The 17,361-nt window shown below is 40.0% G+C and overlaps 1 protein-coding gene across 1 annotated transcript in view; it reads right to left on the reverse strand.

The window, feature by feature from the left end:
* LOC110168285 (MAM domain-containing glycosylphosphatidylinositol anchor protein 2) overlaps positions 1–17,361 on the reverse strand; it is a 488,675-nt gene that overhangs the window by 189,370 nt on the left and 281,944 nt on the right. Inside the window, 1 exon segment of the mRNA XM_055149295.1 lies at positions 842–1,114. Within this exon segment, the coding sequence (XP_055005270.1) occupies positions 842–1,114 (273 nt within the window).

Genomic DNA, 17,361 nt, shown 5'->3' on the forward strand with positions numbered 1-17,361 from the left:
TATTACTTTGCCTGGAATGTTCCATGGTATAACATTAAACATATCCATGAAACATTTATTCGTTACAGGTGTTTCTATTGCTCAAAAATACAATCATTCCTTCTGTGAATGGGGCGCCTCTCCACAGATCTGAACTGTATTGTAGCATAAGGCTGTAACCTGTTTGTCTTCCTTGTGACTGACAGGTTTAATCTATACTGTGGAACATTCTAAACAAGGCAATCTGTCCAGGTAGTGGAGCCTTTACTACAAATGTTACACAGTGCACCTTTAAACTCATAAAAATACCAAATTCATAGCAGTGGGCAGAGATAGGGGGTAGGTGATAATCAGCATTTTTTGAGCGTCAAGACTCAAAAACAGGACAATAAAAAGAGGATTAATCCAACAAATATTGCTCTAAATACACATCTGAGTAAAAATAATGAGAAAGGAAAACAACTGCAACAAAATAAACACCTACAAAGTGGATTTAGTGTAATATTTCTTCTTTAAAATTGGACTTAACACCTAAACTTCGCCCACAAACACAATTCAAATAGAGCCGCTAAACTGGGCAGTACCTGACGGATTAAAGGATGGAGTGAGACGGGAGAAGGGGCGAGGTCTGGAGGTATAAGGAACAGTGTGATTGGTCTAACAGGTATCCACACTTCAAACTCCGCCCCTGCAGAGTTTGTTTGTAATCAAAAACACCCGTCTGTAATCATGGCAGTTTGTTGTGATGTCACCAACTACTTGAAATTGCACTAAAGTTGCCAAAAAAGACTAGAAACACTGCATAATGTTATTCAAACACCATATACACACAGCAGTAGCAAAATCCCAGACTGTCTCTTACCTGTCACTTGGAAGGTGCACCTGCCCGCTCCTGCCTCGTTGATGACATTACAGGTGTACTCTCCCCACCCGTCGCGGTTCAGATTGCGGATGGTGTACTCCGTCTCGTCCTTGTGAGCGTCGAAAGCTCCGGCGTGGAGGAGCCGATTGGACAAGAGCCACTCGAACCTGAGCACGCGGGAGGGGTGAGCGCGAAGGACCCGGCACGTCATCACAACGGGACGCCCCAAACCCTGACGCATCTCCGTGAACACCGGCTCCACTGTGGGCGGGTCTAAGGAAAGAGAGAGACACAAGACTGGGTTAGAAGAGGCGTGACTACAACTCCCATAGTTCATAGTGCCACATCAAAGTCTTAGGGTCCTGGAGAACTTTTTCACAACCGCCGGAAGTGCCCCTCTGTAGGTTTGCAGAACTTTCGGTTAATGGTTTCAATCTTAATTGTTTGTCTCCAAAACCAAAATAAAAAAAATAAAAAGTTTAAGTTATCAAGTTTGTGTTTAAATGAATAATGGAAAAAAACATGACTTAAACTGCGATGCCGGACTTTTGCGCCGCATACGGACTGAACCAGACCGGGACTGAGACCGGGCCTGAGACTGGGACCATACCAGAACTGAGACCAGGACTGAGACCGTAAACAGGACCAGGACTGAGACCGGGACTGAGACTGGGACTAGACTGGGACCGAGGCTGGGACCAGACCAGGATTAGGCCATGATTGAGACAGGGACCGGGACAGGGACTGAGAATGAGGCCAGGACCAGACCTGGACAGGGACTGAGACTGAGGCCAGGACCAGACCTGGACTGAGACCAGGACTGAGACTGAGACCAGACCGGGATCAGACCGGGACTGAGACTGAGACTGAGACCAGACCAGGACTGAAAATGGTTCAGTCCTGGTTCAGTCCGTATGTAGCACAAAAGTCTGGCATCGAAGTTTAAGTCACAGAAACAAGAAACAGATGTTTTTTTTGTTTTTTTTCCCCCATTATTCATTTAAACACAAAATCAAAAGCTGAAAAAAAAAAAAGATCGTTATCTGTTTTTTAATTTTGCTTTTGGAGACAAATAATGAAGAAAACAGTTTTTTTTTTTTTTCATTTTCTTAGTTTTGGTTTTATATTGAAAAACAAATGAACAAATGATACACAGATTGATGACAATGTGTGTGACAAAATGTGTGTGACAAAATGTGTGTGTAAATGTCTGGCGTATCCTCCACTAGCTTCATAAATCTGCCCCATCTCCAAATCTTCAACCAACAAGTTCCACAAAGGATAAACATTCTTCCATAAGAATTTATCCACAACTATCAAGGTAAGAAAGACGAAAGCTTGAAGGTGAACAGTGACAACGCATTAGTGAACTACTGGTGTTGGGTAGGCAGATTTATGAAGCTGATGGAGAATAAGTGTGACATTTCCTCAGATATTTGGCCATAGAAAACCATTAACCAGAAGTTCCACAAATCTACAGCTGGGCACCTTTAACCGTTGTGAAAAAGGCCCATTTCAAAACCTGGAGAGGCCATAGACTGTATATATAAATGGACATACTGTAGTTAAGTGAACATGGGGGCGCTTCTGGCTCTGAAACACTGAAATATTGTCACCTTCTCTCTGTAACTGCTGCTGTGAAACCTTGTTATTTTATTTTGCTCTGTTCGTATTAACCCTCCACATGACCTTGCTGTTTTTATTTCACTATTTGTCTATTGCCTAATTTTATTTTATTGCCTATTATCTATTTGTCTGTTGTGTATTTTGTATTTTAATATTTTTTTAGCTTAATTTATTTATCTATGGTTAGTGTAGTGGTTAGAGATGATTTTATTTGTTGTGTCTGTGCATGAAAATGTTGTCCTTCATCCTCTGTCCTGTCTAAAATGGGACTAATTTTTGTACATAAAAACATCCCTGCTTTTATTTTAGTCTATTATTTGGCTGAAAAGTTACGCGATGAGGCTTTAAAGTTTGTTAATGATCAAAAAACTCAGAAAGCAAAAATCACAACACTAGAAACATCATGAAGAAAAGAAAACATTTTTTAAAAATGTCACAAATTACACCCACATTACTAAAGAAATATGAATATTACAATTCACTTTTGATTATTTTTACATGATTTAACAGTGTAGATCAAATTTGCAAAACCAAGGACAGAAAATCCAACACATGGACACATTGACATTGACTCATCCTCTGAAAAATCTATGTATGCGTGTTTAAATAAAAAAAACTAAACTGTACGGTTTATTGTCCCCATAGGGAAAATTGTCCTTTGCGTTTGACCGATCCTTCAATGCCACTGGGACAACCTGTCAGGAGCAGTTACAATTAATGACTTTGAGAGTTGTCTGCTAAAAGGAAAATATATTATACAGATGATATTTCCGTCTGTTGTCCTTGATTCGCTCAAACAGACGTGCACTCCTTCATACAGCAGCGTGCATGGACATCGGATGAAAGGTGGGTGAAGTGTCTTGCTAAGAGGCACTTCACGCAGCAAGAGAGCCGCCGTTGTCATTCAAGTAGATTCAGAGATTAGTCCAGAGCGAGCACTGACGAGGCGGTGCTGTGTCGGTTTCTTTCATAGCCACTGAAGCTGCCGTCTCTTGTTGAAGTTTGATATTACGCAAAACTGACTCTTGTGAGCTTTAAGTCATGTTAGAATGTTGTTACCTCCTCAAAAACAGACCTTGAGTTGTGTTTTGTTCCATTCACATGGAATCCTTTGTTATTAGTCTCTCTCTCTAAAGCTTAACATGCTCTGTTGCACCTTTTGATGTCATGAAGCGGTAGTTTAGTTTAGTGTTTTTCCAGGCTTTTTTCCCGGGGACCCATATTTTAACCCTCTCCAGGCAGGCGTTGCAGATTTGCAACAGCTAAATTCCAATTACCTACTTACTCCACATCCATATTTTATGAGCCTTTTTTACTCAGGATCCTTTTTTCCCATCCATGCTGATAAACATGGACGATGCAGACTGTGTAAGAATGGCTACACGCAAACGGCCTGCCACAAGTGCTGAGTACTTTTGTGCTTTACAAAGGATAAAAATTGTTTCTTGGAGCACCACACGAAAAAGAGATCTATACCAAGTTGTTCTGCCACTGTAAAGCTGTTACACTGTGCTTTTTGTTTTCATTCTTATGAAAAGTGGTATACAAATAAAGTTAGCGTTCATATCATTTTCAGTCTTCAGTGTTAATTTACCACACCGGAGCAATAACATCCCAGAACACATTTGATGTCAAGGTCTCTCTCAAAAAAAATGTAATTTAAGCCTGAGAGGGTTAAAAGTCACAAATCGTCGTGACCAAAGTCAATAGACATTATTCGCAAATCACAAAATATATTTATGACTATTATTGAATATTAATGAGGATATTCTGTTGTTGACTGTGCGATTGTGTCTCTCTGAACAATTAGTATTACTCATGTTTGAAACAATAAAAAACAGTAATCAGTGTTTCCCACAGAAAACTGGTTAGGCAAGGCGGTGCTGATGAAAAAGTGAAGAGCCGGGGAGAGGGGTGCGTGGAGATATATGTATATGAATATTGCAAACCTACATACAGATCGTGATGAGGCAATCCAAAAAAAAAAAATAAAATAAATCTCTCAACACACCCGGGATACTGTCCTGAGGAAGTTGGACTGCAGATGGCGCTGTCATCCTGCCTCCACCGGTAGGAAGACAGCGCCAAAACCTGTTTAAATCAGCTGACCGGACACAGCAACATCACGTGACCACTCTGAGGAAGACGCTAGTGAGCAGTCCAAACTATCAGGTATGAAAAAAGAACCTAATGACATAAAATATCAGAAGACCAAGTGAATCTCATTGGACAATCTCTTGTGACCCACCTGAGGACCGCAACCCAGTCTTTGGGAAGCAATGGTTTAGTTCAGAGGTGTCAAACTCAAATTTACGGAGGGCCAAAATTATAAACTGGGACCAAGTTGTGAGCCAAACTAAATATTTACTGAAAAATTTCAACAACATCTGCGAGTTTTCTCTTCTTCCGAGATATGTAATGTTAAACCTTTTCTTATTAAAATACATGTTTAATCATAGTTTTGCTTAAACACTGAATCCAGAACATAGTATAAAATAATAACACAATCTTAAATAAATATTGTCTCTATAGTTTATCTGTAGCCGGCGGGCAGCGCTAATACAGATTTGATATGATCTCGCTGGCCAAATATAATTATATCACAGGTCAAATTTGGCCCCTGGGCCTGAGTTTGATGTGTCTGGTTTAGTTCATTAGAAATTGGCATTTTCAGGGCTGAAATCATCCAAATGATTCAAGTGAAGGTGTGTGGAGAAGAACTCAGTCTAAATATGCAGGGATTGTGTGTTAAACATGTGGGATTGCATTACATTATATTACACATACAGTAGTGTTAATAATACTACTAATAATAAAAAAGAGTGACGCTCCTGTAACAGGGGCCATATCACTATGTCGTGTAACAAATAAACATGGTCAAACACAAAAATGCTGACAGTGACAATGACAGTGAAGACACGGACAACATTTGTGTTTGACCATGTTTATTTGTTACACGACATAGTGATATGGCACCTGTTATAGGAGCGTCTGGAACAGCGAACAGATCAAGTGTTTGAGTGCGTTCATGCGCTGCAGTAAAGAGCAACGTTTGTTACTTCAAACCAGGTCTTGATGGGAACATGTGCGGGATACATTTGGATTATTTTTCAATGGAGAAATAATACGGCACGATAAAGAAGGTTTAACGCGACAGTACAGCTCCGGCAGTTTTGCGTCTCTCTATGGGAGTGAATGGAAGCGAGAGGAGGACACGCCCCCCCATGCTTCCAGGTGTGGCCCCGCCTTTACCAGTTACGCTGATCACCAGACAATCTGGACAGGGGACTCAGCGCTGCGCAGCATCCGGCGTCAATGGGTTAATGTTACTTTTCCCTCCGTTACCATGACCTTTCTTAATAAAAAATCTCATGACTCAAAAAGTCAGAGGTTTTTCAACCTAATCTTGTACCATATGGTAGAAAACTATATGAAGCAAATATTCAAACCAGTTTGTTAAGGATATGGAAGTGAGAACCAAGAGTTATCACTGTTTGGATTTATTGCCCAAAAAGTGCTGCATATTTCATTCCCTCCGTTACCGACACGAGTTTTTACATTTTTTGTCAACAACTTGAAAGAATATCACAGGTTTAACTTGACCCTGTTGGAGTGTAACTCTTTCCTACATTCTGATACCTTATTTATTTCAATAGTTGAATGTCAAAAATCTGCCCGTTTCCCTCCGTTATCACTTGACCGGACCCATGTTATTTTAAATCATCATCATTATTGTTGTTGTTGGTTCGGTGTCGCTCTGCACACAAGTATTGTCTTACACTAACAATACTTCGTCGATGCTGAGACACCTGTGTGCCAATGGTTAAATTTGTCCACTAGAGGTCAGTGTTTCTCCGAGGCCTCAGACACGTCGAACCATGAGAGACAATATTGCGACTGAGGTGTCAAAGCTTCACGAGGTTCCACTCGCCCATCACTACATTACAGTGATGGCAAAACTCTGCTCTGGCTGCTGAATGTTGTGAAAAGCTCTTATAAACTCAAGGTAAGTGAGGAATAACTGTGGACCACCTGAGATGAACTAGTTTTGTTTTTCACTCATAAATCGCTTCTAATCATAGTTTATTTTTTTGCTATTGTTGTTACTATTTTGTATTCCACATTAATTTGTGGATTCACTGCTCGCTGACAATTGCAGTAAAGAGTTTTGTGAGCTTTCGGAGGACACATAAAAAGTCCCCTTCATATTGAAATGTGATTGGCGATAGTGAGGAGGGTGATGGAGTGCAGCCCCATCTCTGGATTTAAAACACATAAGTCATCGGTCTGTGTGACGGGCTTCACCTTTTCCACAGACTGGAGTTCTGTGCATTATTCAGCTGCTCTCCTCTCAATGTGACCTCAGGGGGACTATATATAGCTGTAGGAAACAGCCATTTTCAGACCAGATCATGTACTGCAGTAATAGCTGGGGAATATGCTAACTTTGGTCCTATATGATACATTATTCAGCTGCGTTCAAGTACCTTTCGGATGCCGTATCTGTATTGGATGGTAGTTTCAAAGTTTGTGTAGGTCATTTGGATGAGGTAATGGTCAGGATTTCAGATCAGTATGGGCCTAGTAAAGGTGTATACACTTTAAAAACGCAGAGGAGCATTTTTAGATGACCACTTAAAGAGCTCATATTACACTGTTTCCTGAGGTGTGTTTCCTCATCACAAACAGACCTGGAGTTGAGTTTGTTTCATTCGCACATGTTTAACACACAAATCCTGCATATTAAGGCTGGGTTTTCTCTCAAACAGAAAATACTCTGTTCCACCTTGTGATGTCATGTGGTAATACAGGAAGTGCTCCACTGTGTTTTTAAACTACATACATCTTCACTAGAATCATTTGAATCATTTCAGCCCTGGACTTCTGCCATCTCTTCTTAACAAAAGCTAAAAGGTCTGTTAACTTGAAAACCATCACTTCATGACATCACAAGATAAAACAGAGCATTTTGAGGTGTGGAGATGATGACATCTGTAACAAAACACAACTTTAGGTATGTTTTTAACAAACATAGACGAACACAAACAAACACATTAGAATGTTGTTTGTTTCAACAAACAACATTCTAACATGGTTTAAAGAAGAGACAAGAGCAGTGTTGGGCATTTTAACAAACTACTTCCCCCATAAAGTAACTGAGTTAGTAACTCAAAAAAACAAACAAAAAAAATATAACATTATTTGTCTCCAAAACCAAAATGAAAAAAAACGATAATAATTCTTTTTTTTTTTTTTTTCAGTTTTGATTTTGTGTTTAAATGAATATTGTAAAAAAAATAAAAAAAATAAAATAAAATAAAGGTTTCCCGTTTATGTGACTCAAACTGCGATGCCGGGCTGGACCAGAACTAAACCAGGACTGAACCAGGACTGAACCTGGACTGAACCTGGACTGAACCAGGACTGAACCAGGACTGAACCAGGACTGAACAGGACTGAACCAGGACTGAACCAGGACTGAACCAGGAGTGTCTGGACGGCCTGTAGTTGTGCCCACATAGACTGTCGGGTGATCAGGACTGAGACAAGTACTAACCCGGGACCAGGACTGAGACAGGGACTGAGACTGGGACTTAGACCAGGACAAGACTGGGACTGACACCAGGACCAGACCAGGACTAAGACCAGGACTGAGACCAGTTTAGTCCTGGTTATACCTGGTTTAGTCCTGGTTCAATTCTGGTTTAGTCCTGGTTTAGACCTGGTTTAGACCTGGTTTAGTCCTGGTTTAGACCTGGTTCAGTCTGGTTTCTGGTTCAGTCCTGGTTTAGACCTGGTTTAGTCCTGGTTTAGACCTGGTTTAGTCCGGCATCGTGATTTAAGTCACGGAAACAAGAAACAGCCGTTATCCATTTTTTTTTCATTTTGGTTTTGGAGACAAATAATGAAGAAAATAGTTGCGTTTTGTTTTCTTATTTTTGGTTTTATTTTGAAAAATGAATAAACGAACGACACACGGATTATATTAGTAACAATAAGGAGGCTTTGAATAGGGCCCGGGAGAGATCACTAAATGACTGAATCAGAACCATGTAATGTTGTGTATATCAGCAGAAGTGTTTTGTGTTTTATTTTGTTTCATTTTCTCATATTCTTTGCCTGTTTATGTCTCTCTCTAATAACAGATCTTGACAATTTAATGCAATTACTTTCCCCAAACTTATTCTCGTCATTTCAGCTTTACGGCGCCACTAACCAACATTACAAGCGACACGTCCACCTGCAGATTTACAAGCTTAATAAAAAACGACGCCACAATTGCCCCTTTAAATGTTGTATTTTGCATCAAATCGAATCATAGTCTTGTAATGAATCTCTGTATTTCTTTGTCTAAAAAAAAAAAATCAACATCCCACTACACATGCTCCAAACGTGGTCGCTCTGGGGCTGAGATAAAACTAAATAATAACACGTGCGTAGAGACTTAATGACACAGAGACACTTAATTGGTAAAATTTGCATAATTTTTGAAGGAGAAAAATCGCTTGGAAGGAAAGAGAGATGGGACAACGTAATCGGTTACACACGGCTGAATACCTGATGGAAAATGTAATCTAAGGCATTATCGTTCACTTTACGCTGCCGGCTAATTCTGATAATCAACTTACTGCTTTTAAGCTCCACGGTACAATTACGACTCAGGGACGTCCTTTAAAACTGCTCTTTGTTTTAACATTCAACGACGCTGGCTTTTAGAATAATATTATTTTAAAGGTTCTCTAGTACACAGAAGTGACTCTGTGAGCTTTAAGTCATGTTAGAATGTTGTTACTTTCTCAAAAACAGACCTGGAGTTGTGTTTTGTTTCATTCACACATGTTTGAGTAACTCTTTATTATTAATCTGTCTACTTCTCCAAAGCTCAAAATGCTCTGTTCATGTAGTGGTGGTTTTCAAGTTTACAGCTACTTTTTACTTTAGTTTAGTAGAAATTGGCAATTCCACGCTTGAAATGATCCAGCTGAGCCTACTGAAGGTGTATGGAGTTTAAAAACACAATGGAGCACTTCCTGTGTTACCACATGACATCAAAAGGTGGGACAAAGTGTTTTCTGTTTGAGAGAAGAACTCCTCTCCCTCCAAATCTCCACCGTCTTCCTCCTTCTCTCCTCTTCACCTTTTCTCTTCCTCTCCATTCTCCTCCCTCTCCTCCTCTTCCTCTCATCCTCTTCCCTCTCTTCCTCCTCTTCCTCTCCTCCTCTTCCCTCTCCTCTTCTCTCGCCTCCTCTTCCTCTCCTCCTCTTCCCTCTCCTCTTCTCTCTCCTCCTCTTCCTCTCCTCCTCTCCCTCTCCTCCTCTTCCTCTCATCCTCTCCCTGCTCCTAAAAACTGATACATATCTGATCTTTTGACCTGTGACTTCAGTCTGAAGGGTCAGGTCACATTCATCCCACCTACACGTCAGGCTCAGAGTCAGGTCAATGGAGGGATAGCAAGGTTAGAGAGTTCATTAATATTTGGGGGGATCAGTGTATTCAGGTCACATTTGAGGAGTTTTATCGGAACTGGTTTTTGAAATGATTGCCAAAGATATGTCCGAGTGTGGCTACAGGCGGTCCTGGCTCCAATGTCAACGAAAAATAAAGAGCCCGTGAGCCAAATACAAGGAGACTAAAGACTCAAACAAACGAAGCGACCGTGGAGTGTAACCTGTCCATTTTACAAAGAACTAGACTGTATTTTGGGATACAACCCAGTGTCATGGAAATATATCATGACATTGAGTCTATAATATGACCAATACCAATATTTACTTTTAAAAAATGTATTAATATTTTAAATATGTCAATAAAACAAAAAGATTGTATGAAATAAATATGAAATCTGAACCAGGACTAAACCAGGACTAATCTTGGACTAGAGAGAGAGACAACCCCGAGAATGTGGAGCAGGATGTCTGCAAAGTGTGATCAGGCAGCGGCTGCTCTTAACTCGGTCCTTTCTCCTGCGGTCACCCGACGGTCTACGTGGGCATACCTCCAGTCACTCCTGACACTCAGTAATGGTTCAGTTCTGGTTTAGTCCTGTTTTAGTCCTGGTTCAGTCCTGGTTCAGTCCTGGTTTAGTCCTGGTCCCTCATGTCTCTGGTCACTATTGGACAGTTCTGCAGATATCATGAACCTGTGCAGTTTTTTTTTTTTTTTTTCACCATTGCCAATAGCTCCACCTTGACATTTAAGCTGTAGCTATTTTATATTTGTTATTTTTTATATCTCATGTCGGGAGAAGTGAGTAGACGTCGTACCCCAATGTACCACGCCCACTACACCCCTGATCATGTGTGATGCTCTCTGTAGCTTGGCTTTATATGAGGCTTATGAACAGTACTGTTGTATGTATAATAGTGTTAATAATTATTCTGTGTAATGTCACAGAATAGTTGTAATGCACAGCAGTGTGAACAGTAAAGCGATCATTTCATTGTACAGGGTGAGGCGTTTCCTTTATGTACTTTATGCACTTGCACTATGCACTTTATAATCTATTGCCCTGACATTAAAATATTTGCCCCCACATGCAAAAGTCAAGACTCAGCTTATGTGTCCAATGTGCATGAGGGACACTTTTGAGGTGTTTAAAGTTCACACTGGAGCTCACATACAAGTCACATTAAATTGGAAATGTGAACAATCTCACAAAAACATCTGATTTCACAAAAAATAAAAAATAAAAAATCCGAATTGAGCATTAAGCCCTAACCCTAAGCCTGGGTCACACTTGAAAAAATCTGATCTGTGTCATTCAGACTGTGATTAAAAGATCAGAAACAGAAGAACAGGGGCGAAAAAAATCAGATTTGTGTCTCTTCAGGCTGCAGTCTGATCGTAGTATAAACTCTCTTCTCTCTCGATTTGGATTTAGGGAACATTATAACACGGCAGAAAGCTCCAAACAGTAGAATTTGCTCAACACCTCAATGTCAGTATGACCCAATAATCACATTTACCATTTTGTTTTTAATTTCCACCTCTGGCCACGTGAGTTTGTGTGATTGTCAGTTGGTCGAGCGGCCGTCTCTTTCTCCGCTCGTGCCCCGCAGACCCTCGTGAACGCCCAGGTCCCGCCCGACGCCCCCAGAGCCGCAGCTTATGCCGTTAGCGTAGGATTAGCGCGGCGTTAGCGTCCGCCGTGAGCCCCGCGCGGCCGCGAGACGCCCAGAACCGAGCGAGCGGAGGCGAGAGTGTAATCCATCAGCGGTCGCCACGGAAACGCTGACAGTAATGTGCAGAAATACTACATTTAAGAGCGGAGAGGCCGTCCCCCCGTGGACTGAGGAACTGACAGATACAGAGGGAGGAGAGAGAGAGAGAGAGAGAGAGGATGTATATAAGAGGTATAGAAAGGAGGGTGAGAGAGAGAGAGAGAGAATGGGAAAAAGGTGGAAAGAAAGGAGGAGAAGATGGGGAGTGAAAAGGAGAGAGGGGTAGAGAGAGAGAGGAGAAAATAAGAGGTAGAGAGAGGGGAAAAAAGAAAGGGATAAGGAAGAATATGAGAAAAGAGAGGAAAAGAGGGAAAGAGAGAGAGCGCCAAAGGAAAGAAAAAAGAGAGAGACAGAGCGAGAGAGAAGAAACGAGAGGGAGAAACATAGCGCAAGAGAGAGAAATAGAGTGAGAGAAAGAAAAAAGAAAGGGAGAGACAGACAAAAAAAGAGAAAAATAGAGGGAGAGACACAGAGTGTGAGAGAGAAAAAGAGAGGGAGAGACAGAGCGAGAGAGAAAGAGAGGGAGAGACACAGAGTGTGAGAAAGAAAAAGAGAGGGAGAGACAGAGCGAGAGAGAAAGAAAGGGAGAGACAGAGCGAGAGAGAAAGAGAGGGAGATACAAAGCGAGAGAGAGAAAAAGAGACGGAGTGACACAGAGTGACAGAGAGAAAAAGAGAGGGAGAGAAAGCGAGAGAGGAGGAGAAAGCAAGGGGTAAAGAGGGGAAAGAAGAAAGTGATAAGGAGGAAAATGAGAAAAGAGAGAAAGAGAGAGGAAATAGACGAAGGGGGAGAGAGAGTGAATAAGGAAAGAAGAGAGGGAGAGAGAAAAAGAGAGGGAGAGACACAGCGCAAGAGAGAAAAAGAGAGGAGAAAACGGGGTAGAGAGGGGAAAGAAGAAAGTGATAAGGAGGAATATGAGAAAAGAGGAAGAGGGAGAGAGTGCAAAAGGAAAGAAGGGAGGGGGAGAGAAAGAGAAGGGGAGAGAGACAAAGCAAGAGATAGAAAAGGAGAGGGAGAAACAGAGAGAGAGTGAGAAAGAGAGAAAAGGAGAGAGCTGTTTTCACCTTGGGGAGGAGGAAGAGGCACTTATAATTCCAGGATGTTGGCAGAGCGCTGGGTTGTACCTGAGAGGCTCGTGGCCCATTTTCCAAGAGGAAGAGAAGGATTAGAGCGAAACTGAAAAACAACACTTATAACTCCTCTGGCGATCTACAAAAAACTACAAATAAGGACTGTTTACTCCAAATAATTACACATACTTCAGCTCAAATCTGACAAAAGTATGATTTCAACATTTTCGGGACAAAGTGCTGAGTTGTTTTGCACCCACAGGATTCTGTGTAAAGGCTAAAATTGATCTGCTGATTTTTGTCACAGTTTTGTTAATATGCTTTTTTCGGTGTAGATAGAAGCGACATTGTGGTGTTATTTAAAAAAACAAAAAAGATGACCTAATAACAATTTCAGTCTATTAAAAGTCCTATATTATGGAAACATTGAACTCTTTTGAGCTTTAAACCAAGTGTAATCAGTGTTGGGAAGGTGACTTTTAAAATGTAATCCCCTACAGATTACAGATTACATACCCCAAAATGTAGTTTGTAACGGACTACATTAAATTACTTAAAGTGAGTAATGAATACTTTGGATTACTTGATTTGCTGTAGAGAAGCAAAGGCTCGGATATCGTAACATAAGATTTTTTGTCTGCTAAAAGAAAATAAAAAGCCCAGACTTTACTAAACCAAATAAAAAAAATATATATTATTGATAGAAGATGAGGAGACACGTCCACACAGCATAGTTTAGTCCTGTTAAATCCTGTTAAATCCTGGTTTAGTCCTGTTTTAGATCTAGTTTAGATCTAGTTTAGACCTGGTTTTCGTCCTGTTTTAGTCCTGCTTTAATCTTGTTTTAGACCTGGTTTTAGACCTGATTTTAGACCTGGTTTAGATCTAGTTTAACTCTAGTTTAGACCTGGTTTAGATCTAGTTTAGTCCTAATTTTTGTCCTGTTTTCATCCAGTTTTAGACCTGGTTTTAGACCTGGTTTAGATCTAGTTTAGATCTAGTTTAGACCTGGTTTAGTTTCTGGTAATGAGTGGAATTAAAGAAAAAAAAAGAAAAAATGGGGCCCAAAATTGTGAAAACAGGAAAATACCGCCATGTAATCCATTTATTTCAACAAAGTAACTATAATCCAATTACCTCTCACTGAAACAGTAACTGTAACTGAATACAGTTACTCATAATTTATACTCTGATTACGTAACTCCAGTACATGTAATCTGTTACTCCCCAACACTGTGTATACTTTTGTTACCTCATCAAAAACATAACTACACTTATTTAATTTATTTTTTTAATTCATTCATTCATTTGAGTAATCTTGAATTTTTTTGCAGTTTACATCTCCAACTTAAAACCACTGCTCTACCTTGTGATGTCATCATGTGGTAGATTTCAAATTTCAAGTTTCAAGTCATTTTTTACCTTTTGTTCTGTGAAGATTTGCAATTCCTGGTCTGAAATCATCCAAATGATTCTAGTGGGGCTGTGTGTAGTTTAAAAACACAGTGGAGCACTTCCTGTATTACCCCATGACATCACAAGGTGGAACAGCATTTTCAGTTTATCAGTTTTTCAGTCTAAATATGCAGGATTTGTGTGTTAAAAATGTGTGAATGAAACAAAACACGACTCCAGGTCTGTACTCTATTATTCCTCGTGTGATTCTGTCTTCTTCACAGTACCTGGAGTCTGTTGTGTTTAAAGTTTTATCTTTTTTCCAAGAGCTCCCTCTACCTGCTCCCACTGATTGGAACCCCTGCAGCAAACAGCCACATTTTTGTTTTTTCTGCACAACTCCAGGTCTGTTTGTGAAGAGGAAACTATTTTCTAGATCACAAAATAGAGCAGTATGGGTCTTTTCAGTCAGTGTCTGGACTGCACTAGTATTCACACTAGGGACGCAACGATATTCAATGTAATAAGGAATCTTTCAATACTGTACTCACGCTTCGATACACGTGTTCGGTTGATACTCATGCGTCCCTTATTGTGCACTGCGTTGTCATTTATTTTGGTCCTAAAGGAAAACGGTTATTGAGGCGTCCTTCTCGGATGCAGCAGAAAACAGCTCCATAGGGACGTACAGCTGAAATATTCTAACAGAAAAGGGTTTTATCTTTCAGTCACTTTTTTTATTTGCAGTGATAAACCCGAGCCAGGCTGCCCACTCAGTTTCATTTCTCTCCAGCGACTAGGTCAGGAATCTGAATACACTAGATGGTGTGAAAGAACCACGGAAGTGAGTTTTCTTCTTCCCTCTCCTTTTTGGGCAAAATAGTAATAATAATAATAGTTAATTTGTTTGTTGTTGTTATTTTTTTGTTGTTATTTTCATTTCTATTATGATTTCACTTATGTTATATGTTCCATTGTATATAAATGTAAATCTTGATTTGCCCAAAATAAATGCATAAATAAAAATAAAATTTAAAAAAAAAAGTTTAAGTTTGGGCACCAGCCAATCAGTGAAGAGCCAGACATTCTGTTTTGGCAACATTTCCCGAGATCGAGGATTTAAAGCTGGAACAAAGTGAATGTTTGGTGAATTTTGTCAAGGGGAAAGATGTTATTGTCCTTCTTCCTATGGAATTTGGGAAAAGCTTAATATACCAGTTAGTCCCTTTAGCGGCGCATTATATACATCACGACCAAATAGCAGCGATTTTTTACATGATAAAAAGTTCCCTCCTACCATCGAGCGAACAAATTCTAATGCTGCGAGGTCAGATGGTTTCTACGAAGTGAAACCGTCGGTAACACTTTATAATAACTACACCTTACTTAGCCTTAATAAAGCACGAACAAAGATTTAATTAATAATGAACAAAGATTTAATTAATAATGATTCATGCTTAGTAAATGCTTAATAAAGCATAATTAGTCTTCACTTTAGAAAAGCTCTCAAAAAGACTTAACTAACAGAAAACAGCTGCCTGAATGATCATTGCATTGTATTGTAAATCATTCTCTTATAGTTTACTAATGATTAATAAATGCTCAAATGGTTAGTCCATGAGTAATTAAGTATGAAATAATTATGAGTAACTATTTACAGCACAGGCAAATGAAGTGCAAGTGCTAATTAAGGTAGTAAATAAGTAGTTACTAAGCATGAATCATTATTAATTAAGCCTTTGTTCATGCTTTATTAAGGCTAAATAAGGTGTAGTTATTATAAAGTGTTACCACGTCTGATGAATCAGACTAGACAGACCCAGGAATGACAAAATAATATTCACTTTTAAACACTAGAATCACTTTTGGCTTGAATCAAATGTGCTTGTATACACACATGCGACTCGCGATATATGTGATCTTTTTCATTCATTTTACTCAAGAAAACGCTCTGTTGAGATATTTCTATGTATAGTTTGAGTTTCCAGAAAGAGGATGGGAGAGCGCTGTGTGTCTGTTAAGAGCACAGACTGTAACAGGGCAGCGTGGGAGGAGCTACGTACTGTCTCAGCTGGATGAGGCAGAGCAGCGGACACAGGCATGAGGCTTGTGCACGAGGACTTAGAGGAAAAGAAATCATCAAATCATCACCAAAAATGGAAAAGTCTGATAGTGTAACTCCCCTAGCAGTCTATATTAACCAAACCAAATGAACCAAATGAACTAAAACACCCGTGTATCGAGATATGTGTCGTATCGTGAGAAAACCGTATCGTTCCATCCCTAATTCACACTAGTCCTCCTTTTTATCCATCTCTCTCAAACCCACATGCCGCCGTCTCGTCTTTGTGCTTTGTTTTCCCGGTGAATCGCTCGCTCACGGCCTGTTGGACATTGTGGTGGCATTTTAGATTCCTGTGGTGTGTTTTTTCTCGGTGTGTGACAAATGCAGGATTACAAAGTGCTGCTGGACTCAGACAGTGTCACGTATCAGGGACTCAGCAGCTGCGAGTGGGACGAACAAAACACAACATGAGCTATTGTGCTGGATGACTCCCCTTTAAAGAGCTTCACTGTAGACTCTTCGTAGGAAATGTCAATATACGCAGCGATCCTCTGATATTTTCGGCGGTACAATTTGCGGTAGGTAATTAGGCGACCATAACACACTAAAACCTGCGGCGTCGATTCATGGACGAAACAAGGATTTATCTAGAACTAAACCAGGATTAACTGTCACTTTTGGAATAGACGTGAGCCATCGCACCACTGTGTTTTGGGTGAGTTTCCTCCATCAACCCCCTGATTTCAGAAACCATGACTGACAGGCGGAGACAGGTATGATCCATTCACGTCAAAAACAACATGCAATGTAAAAAAAGCTTGGCCAAAATTTAAGATGTAAACACTTAAATCTATCAGAAAATCACTTAAAAGTAGTGAAATTATCCGTCCATCCAGCAAGATCATTTTACTTGACAAGTTGTCTTAAAATAAACGACCTCTAGGACTAGAATAAATCCAATTCAGAACTAGTAAGAAGATAATAAATCTGAAAATAAAAAGATGAATCTGATATAAGTTTTAAAATCTTGGCCAGATCTGAGAAATTTGCAGTGTAAAAAAGGAGAGTAAAACAACATAAAGACTGGAAAACAGCTTGGATTTTTATAGAATCAACAATCAAAGCACCAAACTGTTACGGTCA

The sequence above is a fragment of the Boleophthalmus pectinirostris genome, unplaced genomic scaffold (genome assembly GCF_026225935.1).
Source record: "Boleophthalmus pectinirostris isolate CB_2022bp ecotype Guang Dong unplaced genomic scaffold, ASM2622593v1 HiC_scaffold_13, whole genome shotgun sequence".
Taxonomy (NCBI): domain Eukaryota; kingdom Metazoa; phylum Chordata; class Actinopteri; order Gobiiformes; family Gobiidae; genus Boleophthalmus; species Boleophthalmus pectinirostris.